This window comes from Leucopleurus acutus (assembly GCF_964270905.1).
Source record: "Leucopleurus acutus genome assembly, chromosome: 5".
NCBI lineage: Eukaryota > Metazoa > Chordata > Mammalia > Artiodactyla > Delphinidae > Leucopleurus > Leucopleurus acutus.
Genome location: NC_139147.1, coordinates 15,141,384 through 15,158,681, shown reverse-complemented (window position 1 = coordinate 15,158,681; position 17,298 = coordinate 15,141,384). Strand labels below are relative to the sequence as shown.

At 38.1% G+C, this 17,298-nt stretch overlaps 1 protein-coding gene across 12 annotated transcripts in view; it reads right to left on the bottom strand.

The window, feature by feature from the left end:
* GRIK1 (glutamate ionotropic receptor kainate type subunit 1) overlaps window positions 1–17,298 on the bottom strand; it is a gene marked incomplete at both ends in the record, with an annotated part of 430,476 nt that overhangs the window by 128,205 nt on the left and 284,973 nt on the right. For all 12 annotated transcript variants that reach the window (XM_082839549.1, XM_082839554.1, XM_082839553.1 and 9 more), the window contains 2 exons: window positions 5,056–5,229; window positions 8,495–8,548. In XM_082839549.1, the coding sequence (XP_082695675.1) occupies window positions 5,056–5,229; window positions 8,495–8,548 (228 nt within the window). The remainder of the gene's footprint in view (window positions 1–5,055; window positions 5,230–8,494; window positions 8,549–17,298) is intronic.

Below are 17,298 nucleotides of genomic sequence, written 5' to 3'. Positions count from 1 at the left end.
ATAGGGGAAAGAGAACTATATGTGGAGTTGGAAAACAGGCCTGAGTGATGTTACTGGTCATACAAGGTCACACATGTCCCAGGGAATAAGCCACCTTGGGCTATATGTGCAAACTGAGGAATGTGTCTCTTGTAAATAAATGAATTCTGGCTTCAATAAGACAGAATAATAATTCTGCCTCTGTATTTCAGAATGTCTTTTGTTCTTCTTTGATTGACTACAAATTGGCAGAACAGCAGGTATCATCAAGTAAATTCAATTCTATGTCCTAAAGGCTTTATATATTTTATCTGATTTAATTTGTAAAGTAACACTGTAAAGTATTATTATAGAGATTTACAGATGAGCTAGGAGGTTCAGAAAGACTAAATAATTTAGGTTATTTAGTTATTCAGGGATATAACAAAGACCAAAAACTAGGTTTTCCTTATCTGGAAAGATCTTGCTTTTTCTACTGAATCTCACTGCCTATTGTCTTTCATCACAAGTGTAACAGTGGACACTCAGGGTGGACACTAAAGTTGGACACTCAAAGTGGTCTTCTCTGTGGATCATTATAGGAAAGACTTAGATGTAAGATAAGGGTACTGACTTAACTACTCATCGTGAGTGCATTTGAAGAACTGGGAAGGCAGAAGACATCGATGTTTTGCTGTTCCCATGACTGCAGTATTGAATCATACTCAATTTTAGGTTCAAAATCAGATGAAGGCTCCATCTGAGAATGGGCCACTCCATTACTCTAGTCTATCCTCAAAAGTCAATAGATCAAATTAGCCCAAATGCTGAGAGAAATTTAAACATATAGAAAAGGAATGAAGTAGATTTTACAAAATCACTCTAAACTTCAAGAAAGTTAATTAACATTTTGGTTGATAAAACACTTTTTTTTAATATCTCAAGATGTTTTCAAATAATGAGTTTCACTATTTTTGAACTCTATTGACTCGGTAACAGTTTTAACTCAATTTTAACCCTGTTTTTGGGTTTTGTTTTTTTGCGGTACGTGGGCCTCTCACTGTTTTGGCCTCTCCCGTTGCGGAGTACAGGCTCTGGACGCGCAGGCTCAACAGCCATGGCTCACGGGCCCAGCCGCTCCGCTGCATGTGGGATCTTCCCAGACTGGGGCACGAACCCTTGTCCCCTGTATCGGCAGGCGGACTCTCAACCACTGAGCCACCAGGGAAGCCCGTAACCCTGTCTCTTAAAGTCAATATATTTTCTCTAATGAAATTTATGTTTCTTAAATCTGAAGTCAAAATTTTTGGGCTTAGACATGGCCTACTTCTTCTTATTTTCAGATTTGGATGTGTTTTGACATAATACTATTCTTTGAGGATATTTTTAGTGTATGACATTCTAAGAAATTCTTAATAGTTAAAACTTTGAAGAGGAAAATAGATAAGCAGGTGGAAAGTAAAAATACATAAGTTAGAAAAATTCCTATATTATATATTCATATGTGCATCTGTGTATGTATGCGGCACACAGAAAAATATGACTATAAAGGGCTACAGGGAAATTCACTTTGGAGAATGGTGGGATAATGCGTGTGATTTAGGAGAAAGAAATTCCATTATAGTAGGGTATTACTTAAATATTAATAGTGGTTAGTCTATGGCTAATTTTTCAAATAATATTATTACTTTAGAATAATCTATTTACTAATCATGTCCATTTCTCATTTATAGAAGCTCTCTTTGAACTTTTGCAGTATTATTTCTGGCCTACATGAATATTTTTCATTTAATATCTTGAGTCTTAGTAGACCTCAATTCATATTTATTTAGCACATTAATTCCTGTATTAAATACATATTTATTGAAGATCTGCTCTGTGCCAGCCCTTTCCTAGTGCTGGGAATAGAGCAGAACACGAAAAGACAAAATCTCCAGCTTCATAGAGTTTATGTTGTTATAGGGGATGGCAACGAACAAATATAAATATGACGTATTGTCATAAGGGCTACAGAGAAAGGTAAAGCAGGTTAGGGGAGGGGGAATAACAGGAAGGGGACTACTATATTAGGTAGCAGGTTCATAGAAGGGCTCTCCGGTGAGGTAGCATTTGAGCAAACCTGAAGAAGGGAAGGTTCTAGGCGATGGAAGCAGCAAATCCTGGAGGTGCAAAAATGAATGGAATGCTGGACCTGAGATATATAGGCCCAGTGGAATTGAAAGCAAAGGACTTTTTAACTTTAAGGTAGAAAAGAAAGAGTTTGAGTACAGAGGCAATTTGAGAACAAAGACCTGTTAGCAGTGGGCCCAGGCTTGGGGACTTGAGGTTTGCTCTCTTGACTCAATGATCAGTCCGTTGGATGCCCTTATACTTGTCCTTTAACCTTTCTGTGACTCTGTTTCTATATCCCCAAATTAGCCACCTCTACTAGAAGCCAAAAGGAAACAGTGAACTGCAAAATGGACTCTTTGGATAAATAAAGGTCAACACTATGCTTCACAGGATCAATTTCAAGGCTCTATCTTGAAATGACAATGGGATCCGACTACTAGTGAGCAACTGAGTGCTACCACTGTTTTTGACTAATAATGTCATGCCCTAATATAGCTACTGTACCCAATTTTAGAGCAACCTGGTGAGCCACCGTCTTCTGTCCTAATAAATCCCCATTTCCTTTTTATAGTTTATTATAATAACAATAACAGCAATAATAACAGAGACCCCTCTGGTTAGATGAAAAGACAATGAGAAACTCTCGACCGAATGGGATCTCTCATCCACTGGGAACTTGGCTCTGCCATGCTTCGTGTCCACAGGACTGCTGGGCCTGATTGGGTGAGAATGGAATGGCTCTATCTCCCTCATTCAGTGGTTTGCCTCATCTCAGTCAATATGTACAAACTGTTGTGTCAGTTCAGTATAACTGAAGGGAACAGGCACTTCTTTGCTACATTAAGCCATACTTGTGATGAATATTTAATGTTTGTCGCGAATCCACAATCTGTGTTAATATAGCTCCAAACTATAACTCTTTTAGGCATACATACCAAGCATAGGTAAAAACCTCATCCTGTGATAGAGATCTTGTTTGGGAGGTGGGGTTGGGGTATGGGCAGAAGATTTTGAATCATATTTGAACACACTGGAATTATAAATCCAGCAGGAAAAAAAACACCCCAAAAATTAGCACCTCTTTCTCTCTCGCTCACTCGCTCCCTCTCCCTCCTTTTCTCTCTTTTTCTTTAGCTTTTCTTCTTCCTTTTCACAAGTCTAGTATTTCCCTGGGTATTCTCTACTTATTCTTATTCAAAGCAATGTTTCAAATCATCCTAAGACTCATTTGTACCAAAATGCTTTCTATCATTATCTTTCAGATCTCTTTGTGTAGTTTGAGTTATTTCAGGTTTAAAAAAACAGAGACCTTGAACATGGGCTCCTCCAGAACCACTTCATTTATTCATTTATTCTTTTTTGTCATTTGTACCTCATTTAAAGAAGGTAGAAAAAGAAGAGAAATCTCAAGTTTATTTCTATGTGCGATGATACCTTTCAGTTACCAGTAAATTGCATCTTAAAAACAATAGTGTTTCTCCTGATGATGGGAACAGAGAATGAAATACTATGCCAATTTAAAATGCTATTACCTGCCCACATTCCCAATATCTTTTCCTTTGGATGACACTGTTCCGGCACAGAAATCTTTTTTTTTTTTTTTCCTGCAATTTTCTTCCATCACACAGGGAGCTTCATTAGAGAAGTGCATTTGACAACAAGAGACAAATGATGTTAGTGAGAAGCTCTCTGACGAGGCAGTTTGCAATTTATCTGTTCAGCAGAGTACCTGTCTCTCCTTAGGAGGCAGGCTTGGCATCTGCTTCGAGAGCGACATATGGCTGGTATAAAGCACTGTCAGTGTCTGCAGAGGTGTACCTCCATGTACCCAGGACGGGAAGAATGTGAACACACCAACTCTATGGAAATCCAGATTTTTCCACATGCACTTCTGCTTGCTGAGATGTAGCAGAAGCGAGGAAGGCAAGCTGGTTCTGCAGAACCTTTATAGGCAGCTTGCTCCTCTCTTTCCCTCCCTCCTTCCCAAGGTCACATTCCCAGGGGCAACCCTCTCCCCACTTACCCTTGCTTTTGTTTATGCTTTGTCTCCATTTGGCTGACAGTGGTGGCTACACCTGTTAACTTTTTTATCTGAAGCCATTACTCTCAGGAAGCTGAAAATAGCAGTTTTTGATAGTAGCCATGCACAGGCTTTCAAAATAGTAGTCCCTATATATGAACCTTCAAGTTGTGAAATTTCAAAGATTCAAATGTGTGTTTCATCAACTTCAGGCGTCAGTGAAATTGCAGTTTTCCCTCCATCTCCTATTGCTGATGATCTGTCAGCTCTACCATCTCCCATCTCCTCTCCCATCTCCAGTCAGTAACTCTTCTTGCCTATTCACTCGATGCCAGCCTCTGTATGCCAGCTGTTGGACTGTACTACTGTACTTTTCAAGGTACTGTACTGTAAGATTAAAAATGTTTCCTTTATTTTTTGTGTTTGTTTGTTTTCTATGTATTATTTCTGTGAAAAGTATTATAAATCTATTATAGTACAGTATTATATAGCCTATTGTGTTAGCTGGGTACCAAGGCAAACTTTGTTGGACTTACGAACAAATTGGACTTACGAACATGCTCTTGGAAGGGAACTCGTTCATGTGTAGGGAACTTACTGTACATAAAATGTTTTCTCCTCTTCTCATACAAGTCAAGGCACAGGTTATAACACTTTTCCTCTCACTATGAAAAGCATATGAGATTCTTTTTTTTTCCGGTACGCGGGCCTCTCACTGTTGTGGCCTCTCCCGTTGCGGAGCACAGGCTCCGGACGCGCAGGCTCAGCGGTCATGGCTCACGGGCACAGCCGCTCCGCGGCATGTGGAATCTTCCCGGACTGGGGCACGAACCCGTGTCCCCTGCATCGGCAGGTGGACTCTCAACCACTGCACCACCAGGGAAGCCCAAGCATATGAGATTCTTAACCTAACCTCTAAGGAAGTCAAACATCATCTCAAATGATTTTATTTTAAAACTACTTACTGTCATCATGCCATCCAAAAGGCCAGTCCCAGGTCTGGGTGGGGCCTGCAGTCTCTCCATGGACCACTTCTCAATGATGGATGACACGTGAGGATTGTCAACATTAAGCAGCCGAAACCCGGTCATATTTACACCACTGTACCTATAGAGTTCCAGATCTAAAGCAAATAAGTCCTGCGCAGTATTAAAAATGATAAAAGTAGAAAGAGTTAACATTTTCTGTGCTCTTTAGGCAAAAGAGAACTCATGATTGTAGAAGCAACAAATGATTAAAACAAGAATGGCAGCCATCATCACACTGGTTCTATAAAAGAACATTTCCTCTTGTTTTTCACTTGCGTGCTGCCTGACAAACTCTAAGTAATCAGTTTTCATTTTCATCCTTTTTTCTTTTTTTTTTTTTTTGCAATACTGTTAAAGTTGGTATAAACCAAAAACAAGAATTTAGCTGCCAATAATTAGTATGCCCTTGGGAACAGGATGTGACATTCTGAGAAGCTAGAGAATTCTGTTCCTAGGATATAGTCTTTGGGGAATTGAAAGTGATCTTTGTGTCCATTTGATTCACTGCTTTTATTTTCTAGATGAGGAAACTGTGGTTCTGAGTTGTGATGTGACTGGCCTGAGAATGATCCACTTGTCAGTGGTAGTACCACTCTTCTCCCTCAAAACTTGCTACCCCAGGCTGCCTTGAATCTTGCAAAGGAGGTGAAGTTTGGAAATTGCATATACATTTGATGGAAAGATAACTCTCAGCAAAAAAAAAAAAAAAAATACCATTCCCTTGCTCACTGAAAATAACCTATGTCCCATATAATGAGAGCATAAAGAATGCCTGGGGCAAATAAGTCCTGAGCAATATTAAAAATGATAAAAGTAGAAAGAGTTAGCATTTTCACAAGCTTAGAATAAGAACCAAAGTGTTCTCTTCAGAGAATAAACTGGAGCTTATGGTTGTGTTGATGTATCTTAACAGTAGTATTTGTTCCCTTTTAGATAATGTTGCAAGGAAAAAACTTGAACCCACTCTAGTATTTTCCATTACAGGTGAAGCTGAGTTTAAACCAGAAGTTTATGTTGACTCATATTTAAAATAGACTTAAGTGATTATTTCAACTTTTTCCTGTAAAGAAATGTTAGACACTAAAATATATCATTAAAATATCTCACATTTATGAATAAACCAAACTTTCAAAATAGCATTTAACAGTTAACAAAAGAGAAAAACTTCCATAAAAATTACTTACCAATGTAACTGCTTTATGAAAGAACAATACAAAACAGTACATTATTTCTGATGATAGTGGTTACTAAAGAGAAGTAGCTTCAGAAACACTCCATGATTTATATGTGCAGAAGATGCATATAGATTTATTATTTTGAATAACTCTTTTCTACATCACTAGTTCTTCCCAAGATAACTTTGGATTAGACTGTAGAACTATAAGAATGCACCTCTGAACTCACTTATGTAAGAAAAAGTATACTGCCTTTTAAATTGTTATATTTATTTCCCTTGCACTAACTATTTTTTTCTTTAAGTTTCATTAATACTCATGAGCAAGAGTGGTAGGAATATAAAAGCAAAGCATGGCAGAATGCAGATAAAACCAAAGGAAATTGCTTAAAGAAGCAAATTTAAAGAATAAGACCCAAGGAAGAATGATTCCTTTAGCACACTCAATGAATAGAAGGAAAGTTACTCAAGATATAGGGGGTTCAGACAGAAACTTCCAGGATGCATATTGAATCCCTTACTAATTCAACAGTACAAAAATACAATGTGCTAAAATGGATACATTAAGCATGTGCAAAATTAGCTTGGTTTCCAAATTGTTTCTATGCAATATACAATATGGAAAATTTGAGGCCCAATTTTCAACATCCCCTTGTTAGTGGAGGTTGAGGAAAGAAAGAGTGTGAGGGCAACTGGTTTGTCCTTCCATTGAAGACCAACCTTCTTAGGTTTCTTTGTTTATATTTTTCTCAAATTTCAATGAAGCCAACTCAACTGGTGTGTACACCTGGGAAGGATAGGAAGTTCTAAGGCAGATGGCAATCTCACCTTGAGTAAGACCTACGTGTTCATGGTGATGGGGAAAGGACCATATTTGTGATCAGAGTAAGATACTTTCCAGTTCTCAGGGTCTTCCTCAACTGTTCTGACAGAGGACCTGATCAGAATATCAATGAAGGAGGGAAGACCACAGAAACTTTAGTTCAGGAATTTCTGCCCTGCATCCCACTCTCTAGCTCCAAGCTCAGGAGCAGTGATAATATTGACAACTGCCCCAAAGCATTTGTCTCATGGCATCCTCTGCAACTCTTCATGCTCTTAGAAATACTTGAGTTAGGAGTGGAATTTACTACTTCTAGAAGTATGTGTATGGTAGCTGCCTGATCCTTGTTCCAAATTCTTTGATTTCCCTAATATACTAGCCTGCCTTGCCAGTTTTATTTGGTAAAATGATACTCTTACTGAATCTCCCAAAATCTGGGTAGATTTTAGTCGACACACTTTTATAGGTTAGAAACGGAGGTTGGCTCTGTATTTTCTTCTCACGTAAAAGAGTGGAGTGTATGTGTTGGGAGGGGTGTATTGTGTGTGTGTGTGTGTGTGTGTGTGTGTGTGTGTGTGTGTGTGTGGCGAGAGCTATCACATCATTTTGATTTGTTAACTGCCTAAATCATTCTCCTTGATCTGATAATCTGTCAAAATTTAAAGTTGTATAGTTTCTTTTGAATTTCTCCAGCTTAGAGCCATGATTTTTCTTATGATGAAAAATGTTCAATGTGGAAAGCATCTCCCAAGCTCTTTATCTTGACGGTCTTCAAAACACCTGACAGGTGAACCTTGGCTAATCCAGCTATCCACTGGACACAGGTGGGGAAATCACATCAGATCAAAGAATGCCAAGATACACTTCAGTGTGCCCTCTAATGTATATAGAAAATGTAGATGATTCTTCTTTATTAATAGTTTGTACTTTGGCAGTTTCTATTTAATGAAAGCTTGATTTTAATTCCTTTCTGGGTGCACTTGCATTGATGCTAGTTAAGAAAGGAAAAAGAAAGAAAGAAAGAAAGAAAAAGAAAGAAAGAAAGAAAGAAAGAAAGGAAGGAAGGAAGAAAGAAAAAAAGAAAGAAAGAAAGAAAGAAAGAAAGAGAAGGAAGGAAAGAAGGAAGGAAGGAAAGAAGGAAGGAAGGAAGGAAAGAAAGAAGAAACAAAGAAACAAAGAAAGAAAGGGAAAGAAAGAATGAAAGAAAGAAAGAAAGGAAGGAAGACACCTGCTGTTCAGCATTTCTGGATTTAGAGGGTTCTTAGGAAAGTAAAACAAATCTCCATGACAATAACTTGCCTTGACACTGGTTGGGCTGACTTAAAAATAACTGAAGTTTTTTTTATAGTGTGGAATACATTTCCACCGGATATGCTTACCAGGGTTGTGAAAAAGTAATGATAGTACTCAGTCATCATGCCCATGAACAGGATCTGCAAAAGAGAAATAAGAGAAGAATCAGAAACAGAATTATAATAAGAAATAGATAATTAGTAGGTTGACTGCAATAGCTTGGAGGCATAGAATAGGAAGGGGCTTTGGAAATCCATAGACCAAGTAGATCAGAAACCTGAGACAAACCAATGATTGATGTGGAGCTAGGATCCAGGCCACTGACCTCCATCCAATGCACTTTCAGTATGCTATGTTTGACCTTCATGGAAGTAATTGGTCTGACGATCAAATTTAAAAATAGTTTATGCTCAACAAATTTTATATCTGGAGTTGTCCATAATGGCAGAGAGTTTTGCCTTTCCTACTCCCTGGGTTTCTGAGTAATCCTATGCTTAGATATATATTTTATTGATCTCCTTAGCTTTAGTACTTATCATAATGCCTCAGAGTAAAACTCATTAAATGTTAAATTGGCAATACTGATATGTAGATATATTTAAATGAGGATTTATAAATATGTATATCTCGGAAACCCTTCTCTCTACCCCTTTTCCATCTTATCCCATAGAGTGAGTAGGGGAAGAGAGGATTGTTTATAGATAGAAGGATGGGGACTATTTTTATACCAAGTCTCTCTGCCTCTTAATTCTGAGTCTGTTACCTAATTGGGACCCTGACAGTTCCAAACATCCTGTGTATATTGTCTTTATTTGGTGGGGAGGGGCAAGAAGGAGGTAGACAGAAAGGACAGGGGTTCTAGGTAGAGGTAGTTTCTTAAAACTGTGATCTTACTTTTGGATTCCTGAAAATGGTGTCCACTGAGAAGAAACAGTTGCAAATGCTTTGGAGATAAGATATTGTCATCAATCTTTTAAATCAAGAGTATCACCTTCCTTGGTGCAGGTCACAAAGGACTGTTTGAGTGCTGTATTTTTGGTATTTGCATAGAAATGAATGGAGAAGACTCAGAAATGAAACTTTCAAGACAGTTTCCCCCACAACTCTGATATATTCTGGATGCAAATGAGAATCCCCTCTGGAGGTTTTAAAATCAGATATTCTTAGGCTCCATCCCAGAGACATCCAGAATTAGAATTTCTGAGAGTGGAGCTTCTGTATTTCACAGCAGTGGCTGATAATCACTGCTTTATGGAAAACATGTCCGTTTGCATTAAGGAACAAGGACTTTCATAACTTCAGTTGAAGAGATGGATTGAAAAGTTCTTCAGAAAAGCAGCACAAGTTATTGAAGTTCTTATAAGGTGTCTAAGATATATAAACTAGAATGATTTTACATGAAAGGGGATAAAAAATGGAGAGGGTATTGGGAGACGGCATGTAACATACATGAGCACAGATCTGACATTTCTTATGCCCTCTCTGCTAACATGGAAACCAGAGGAATATTTGGTGAAATTGTAATGTCATGAAGGCAAGAAAAATGACAGGAAACTCTCTCTATGAATCATAAGCCCACAGTATGTAAGTCACTCCTATGGTGATAACAAGACCAGGTGCACAAAAGGATTTTTAAAAGGGTAGGATTGCTTTTGGGCCATCAATAACATTGAAAATCATGCATGGTGAGCTCTTATTAGCTGGTCTCTTATATCACTGGAGCATAAAGAGCTAACCTGCTGAGGTCAGTTAGGAATTCAATTTTTCATTTAGGTTGTTAGTATAATTGCAGGCAAGACTATCTCTTGAAAGGGAACTGGAAAGTTTTATGTCAAGATATAGACCTGGACACTGAGGTTTAAAATATTGTTGCTGAAAAAACACAAAGGCACCTGAGTTTCCAGCTTTTCACATGGGCTAATTTTTCTTTTTAAACTTTATTGTGGGGGCATTTGATCACCATTTGAGAGTATAGGCTTTTTTTTAAAGCAACCATTCAACTAATTATTATTATTTATAATTTCTGGAAGCAAATATTCATTTGATATGTCTGTTACTTAATGTTAGAAAAGAGTCATGCAGATGCAGTGAATAAATAACTAATGGACCTGCTTTTGTAGCAGAAAGAATCCTTGGGCCTTCCAGATACACTTTTTATTTGATATACTAGAAAAGTCCCCCTTCTTGACTTTCCGACCTAGTGCCTGGGTCAGTGCTTCCTGGTTCTTCCCTTGAATTTCCTAGAAATGAAAATTAAGAAAAAAGTATAGTCATGGATCACTGAGCTGTCAATTTTATGGACTCTCTAGGACATGGGTGAATGAGAAATTTTTAGATAGAAATAAAGCCAATAGCACCAAAGCTCTTTATAATAGTTTGTAGACTGGTTGGAATTGGCTGCTCTGCTGTCAAATGGTAGTATACTTTATAGCATTCACACCACGATTTTCTCTCTGCATGTTGGTATTTCAGCTAAAAGTCATTAACGGTTTACGAAAATGTCATATCAAGATAAATGTCAGTTTTTCAAATAGTGTAATCATGATATGGGGATTTTTAAATGGTTCTTTGCAAAACTGACTTTTTCTTAACAAACACTACCTTGTTTGAATTTTTTTTACTGTATTTTGCTGGATTGACCAGGAGGCACTGACTTAGGCAGTGTACACTTTACCAAGACAGTATTACTAGGAACTAGTTTTGGCTCTATTTAAATCATTTTTAATGGTGCAAAACACATCACATCACACACACTAATAAGTAATAAATGTGGCTGTCAATACTATTTGTACTGATGGCACGTTCCCCTTAATTGCTTCCACCAATACTTTAATAATGGTTGTTTCCTAACAGAATTATTCTTACTGAATATCCCCTTGAAACCTTATTATTGACATAGATTGATAGACTGTAAAAACCTAGCCCTTTCAATAACACTTTATATCTATAGTAGGGATGTATTTAATACCTATTAGTCTTCTTGATTTTGGAAGATCCATAGTGTGGACTTCATTAGTGCCATTTCCAATTTTCCAATGTGATGTGATCGTATTTCCTGGCCTCTTGTGCTTGGGTGGAGCCATGCGCCGGTTTTGGCCAAGGAAGTGGGAAAGATACTGACATATGTCACCCTCCAGAGATCTCACTCACCCTGACAGGTGACTACCATGATTATCAGTGCCAGACAAGCCATTTTTTTGTTTTTGTTTTGTTTTTCTGAATAAATACAATTGTCTGTTTCATGAATACTTCAAGGTATGTCATGACTTTCTTTTGATTACTAGAGACTTTAGGGTCAAAATTGTGAGTCCTCCATTAGCAACTACACAGGAACATACGGTATATATTCTATGTGCTAATGCCATTCAGCTTTATGTTTTTCTTTAACTTTTCCCTTGGTACCAACTCTGTCCCTTTCTTAAAAAATATTTATGACTTTTTTCAAATGTATTTTTCTAGGCTGCTTCAGTTCTTTGTATAATAAAGATATAACATGAATAAATTATCATGGCTGGGAGAAGCGGAATATTTTTTTTTCCATAAAGAGAGATGAAGTATTCAGATCTAATATAGCTGGGTTGGGTTAGGGTAACAAAAAGGCCTCTAACAAAGTACCATTCATAGTTAATCATATTCTATGTCCTTGCAGAATCAATGATAAGAACTCAAAAGTTCTTGTAGATGATGGTGGTTCATTTTACATGTCAACTTTACTGGGCCGAGGGGGTGCCCAGATTAAACGTTATTTCTGGGTGTGTCTGTGAGGCTGTTTCCAGATGAAATAAGCTTTTGAGAGAGCAGATGAATCTTCCCAATATGGTGGGCATCATCCAATCCACTGAGAGCTTGATTAGAATAAAGAGGCAGAGGAAGAAGGAATTCACCCCTTTTCCTTCCTGCCTGACTGCCTAAGCTGGGACTTTGGCCTTCTCCTGCCCTTTGACTGAGATTTTCACCACTGACTCTTCTGATTTTCAGACCTATAGTTTCAGACTGTAATTACACCACAGCATTTCTGGGTCTCTAGCTTGCAAATGGCAGGCTGTGGGCCTTCTCAGCCTCCATAGTTAAGTGAATCAATTCTTCATAATAAATCTCTTCATATATATTTCCTATGGGTTCTGTTTCTCTGGAGAACCCTGGCTAATACAGAGAACAATACCAAAATACTGAAAGTCCTACATACTCTGCATACGTATGACATTCCTTTCTATCTAGATAACACAATCCTTAAACGAGTGAAGGGAAGAGAGGCTGACACCTACGTGGAGGCTTTCTCTGTATTATGCTATTATGGAAATGCCATAGACTATTCTATTGTTTCAGTGGCTAGAAAATAATTACTGTTTTCTTTCTTTTGTAGTCAAAATGAATCATCAGAAAGCAGAATAAAACTCATTGGCATCTTTACTCCTGTCCTGCCTCCTAGGTTCATCAGAACCATTTTTTTTTTTAGATTCCATATATATGTGTTAGCATATGGTATTTGTTTTTCTCCTTCTGACTTACTTCACTCTGTATGACAGACTCTAGGTCCATCCACCTCACTACAAATAACTCAGTTTTGAGAATGGACTTGAAGACACAGGGAGGGGGAAGGGGAAGCTGGGACGAAGTGAGAGAGTGGCATGGACATATATACACTATCAAATGTAAAATAGATAGCTAGTGGGGAGCAGCTGCATAGCACAGGGAGATCAGCTTGGTGCTTTGTGACCACCTAGAGGGGTGGGATAGGGAGGGTGGGAGGGAGACGTTAGAAGGAGGGGATATGGAGATATATGTATACATATAGCTGATTCACTTTGTTGTACAGCAGAAACTAACACACCATTGTAAAGCAATTATACTCTAATAAGCATGCTAAAAAAAAAGAACTCATTGGCAGTTGACTCTTGGAAGGACAACTCTAATGACCCCACTGTTATCAAGGTTCTCTGAAGCACAGTTGTTGTTCATTAACTATCATGGCTCCACATTTGCCCAGCTGTTCTCTGGAGTTTTTACAATAGAACTCTCATGGCCTTGTTCACAGTAGTATTGATTCTTCCTGGTCGAGCTCTGTTGTTCTTTGCAAAGACGGTCTTTTGGATTTAGATGAGTAAATGTATCACATACAGCCTGAGCATCACAAAGACCATATTTTAGTTTGTCTTGAGAACCCTCCTCCAAGTCTAGATGAAGAGAGTTTGTGGAGTCTAATTCCTATGGTTGGTGACAGAGTTGGTCTATAAGACACTTGGAAAGCCTCTGAGAAAAATCTTCCCATAACATGTCCTGGTATAAAGACGCCTATGTCACATTTCAACAGGATCATTTTCCTGAAGGCAATGCAGAGCTATGGAGACAGCAATTCTCCACAAACTCTCAGCATCCATTGCTAAAAGCAATTCATACATCACAAATAATTGGCATAATGCTGCTATCATCGTAGCAGAAACTTGAAATGGAACCTGGAGTGCTCCTAAGCATTTTTGAGGGATTCTTATAATATTTATAAGGGTTTTTATTACCGCATCTTTCCATTGAAAAATAGGTGTATTAGAAGTTTATATTGACTAACCTAAAGTGTATTGCTCCTTTTATAGCCTTCTCAGTATCAGGATAAATTCTAAACCATCAGACATGATTTCTAGTCAATAATTTCAAGTGAACAACTTCCAAATATGTGACATACAATGTGGCTAAAATAATGTTTTTACCTCAAGATAGAAATAAGTTATTTCAGCATAAAATAAATCTTCAGGAAACCAGTTGAATAATATCAAGTCTCAGAGAAGCAGATTTAAGAAGAAAGTTTGAGCTCTAGGATGTAGATTTTTCTCACCTGCCAACTGTGATACTTTAGGCTGCAACTGCACTATCCTCTGAGCAGAATACTTCTTTGGCAACATAGTTTTTAATGTTTGTCACCAGTAGAACAAGCTAGGTAAATTAGGCCTTTAGATCGATCTTTATTGATGCAAAAAAAGACACTCGTACAACATTGAATGACTGTAACATATCTACAAAGGTAACAGTGGAGTGTATGGAAAAATAGCACTGGATCCCTGAAAATCCTGACATGTAGAAAACTACCCATATCCTTATGGAGTAGGATGAATAATGGCCCCTTAAAAATGTCCACATCCTAATTTCCAGAATCTGCTAATATGTTACTTTACATGGCAAAAGAACTTTGCAGATGTGAATAAGTTAAGAATCTTAGTTTATGGGAAATTACTCTGGATTATCCAGGTGAGCACAGTGTAATCACAAGGGTTCTTATAAGATGGAAGTAGATGGTCAGAAGGCAGAGAGGTGATGTGAAGATGGAAACAGAGGGAATGAAAGGCAATGTGATGTGGGACCACAAGCCAAGGGATGAGGACAGCTTCTAGAAGCTGGAAAAGACAAGGAATTAGATATTCCCTGAATCCTCCAGAAGGAAAATAGCCCTGTCAACAGCTTGATTTTAGACTTCTGACCTCCAGAATTGTAAAAGAGTAAATTTTTATTGTTTAAGCCACTACATTTGTGATAATTTGTTACAGCAGCAATATGAAACCAACACTCCACATTTGCTCATCTTTCTGGGATTATGGCCTATGAGATTGCACAATTTTGGTGTTTTGATATCAAGAGCATGTATCAAGAGGAAAAATGACTTGTTTGAAGTTGAAAACTTTCTAAATTTCCTTGTGCCCCTCCATTCATGTACATATACTAACCACATGCATGTACACAGATACAGCTACTCACAAAGAGTCTAGGGTTTTCCTTCCATTCGAAGATAGTGCTATGCCATTTACAAACCCAGGCCACTTTCTTAATGCCTCCAAGTGAAATCAAAGGAAAGCAAAGAGTATTCCACACAGTGTAGGTGAATGGAATAGCTGCACTATTTGAGAGTATCTTTCAGTCTTAATTCCTTTATAAGCTTCTCTCCAGAGGTATGGTCAGAAGAAGAAGGGAAGCTGATACTAATAGATATTAATAAATGGAGTGGAGCCCAACGGGGTTTAGTTTAGCTTCAGAAGATAATCCTACTAGAAGAGCCACATGGCATCATCCAGGTGCACAGCAGAAGAGATTATGCTATTTAAGGAGTACAGTTTGCTGACAACAGAGCAGGAAAAAAAAAGATTTCCCCTAGCAGAATGAAATAGGCAACGTGGCAAATAGGAGAGAGTGGAGCTTTTGGAGGATTACATGAACCCAAAGAATAAACTCTCTGCAATATCCAAGGGAAATTGGTGGAAATATGAGGTATAAGAAAGACTACAGTAGAAGAAAAGTTTTAACAGCAAAGAACTGAACGAATCTTGAAGTTGGAAATTTAACAGAGAATATGTTGCATACACTGTAATCTTTGTGCAATAAGCTTCTTCGGTAATGGTGGTAATAAAAACTATACCTCAAATTTGCCTGAGGGTGACCTTTGGAGGGAGAGATTAGTCATGTAGTCACTAAATGGTGATCTTGCTGGTCTCATGATATCTCTGTAGCACAATAAAGTTATCATAATTTTGGTCCTGTTTCTCAGATTTTTGGCTTTTTAGATGACTTTATTTTGTCAATTTATCCAGTAGCTATCAGGCTTAGAAAACAATTATTTTTATCAGTGTTTCTCAGTGCATTAGTATCTCCAAAGAACTCTTTGAAAACACCCATGACTGTACCCTATCCCTAAATATTCTGATTTATTTGGTCTAGCATATGTTCTAGGCATTGGTGTTTGTGACACCAAGACTCTCCAGGTGATACTTACATACAGCCAGAGCTGAGAACCACTGATTTATATTAACCAAACTCATATTTTAAAGGGATAACAATAATGATCAAAACTACTATTTGATGAGTGCTACAACATGTCCGCTGCTGTAACAGGTTCTTTATCTACTATTGGGGAGGAAGTGTTATCCCCAGTTTATAGATGTGAGCATAGTTATAGTACTTGAACCCAGGTTTGATTTCAATCCTGGGCTCTTTGTGCTATATTTATAATAGGAGGTATATGTGGGAGGAAAGTCAGTAATTTGTACAAAGTCCTTCCGTACTTTGAGAACCCAAATAAAAACATATGGTTCTTTGGTGAGAGCAAAGTTAGAAGGACAGGAATTGGATCTTTATCTTAAGGAATGAATCCATCAAGCCAAGAGAGCTTGATAAGTTGCCCCTCTATTCTTGTTCAGAGAGCTGGCCTCCATTATAAAAGGTTGTACCATGGATGATGCTGCAGGTATTATGGGGAGACTCACTCACTTTTCCTCCTTCTGTCAGGAATTCAGACCTACATAGCTCTTCTATTATAACATCTCTTTAGATATTAGAATTAATTAGATTCCAATTTTAAATCCCTTTAGTGATCTTTCAGGAAGAACTTTGGCCTCTTTATTGGGGTCAGCTTTCATGAAGAAAAGATAGTTTGGGACTTCCCTGGTGGCACAGTGGTTGGGAGTCAGCCTGCCAATACAGGGGACACGGGTTTGAGCCCTTGTCTGGGAGGATCCCACGTGCTGCAGAGCAACTGGGCGCCTGCACCACAACTGCTGAGCCTGCGTGCTGCAGCTGCTGAGGCCGGCGCACCTGAAGCCCGTGCTCCGCAACGGGAGGGGAGGGGCATCTCAGTGAGAGGTCGGCGCACCGCAGCGGAGACCCAACACAGCCAAAAATAAATAAATAAATAGATAAATAAATTTAAATCTTCAGAAAAGTAAAAAAAAAAAAAGTACTGCTTTAAAAAAAAAGGAAAGGATAGTTTGTAAAAAAATTGTAATGCAATTGTTAAAATTGTGTGATACACATAATAATAGATATTTTTGTGTGCTTGATGTTATAATGGCAGTGGACACAAGGTGCTTAGGGCTTTGCATGGCATGCTAAACAATGCGGGCTTATACTTAAGGCA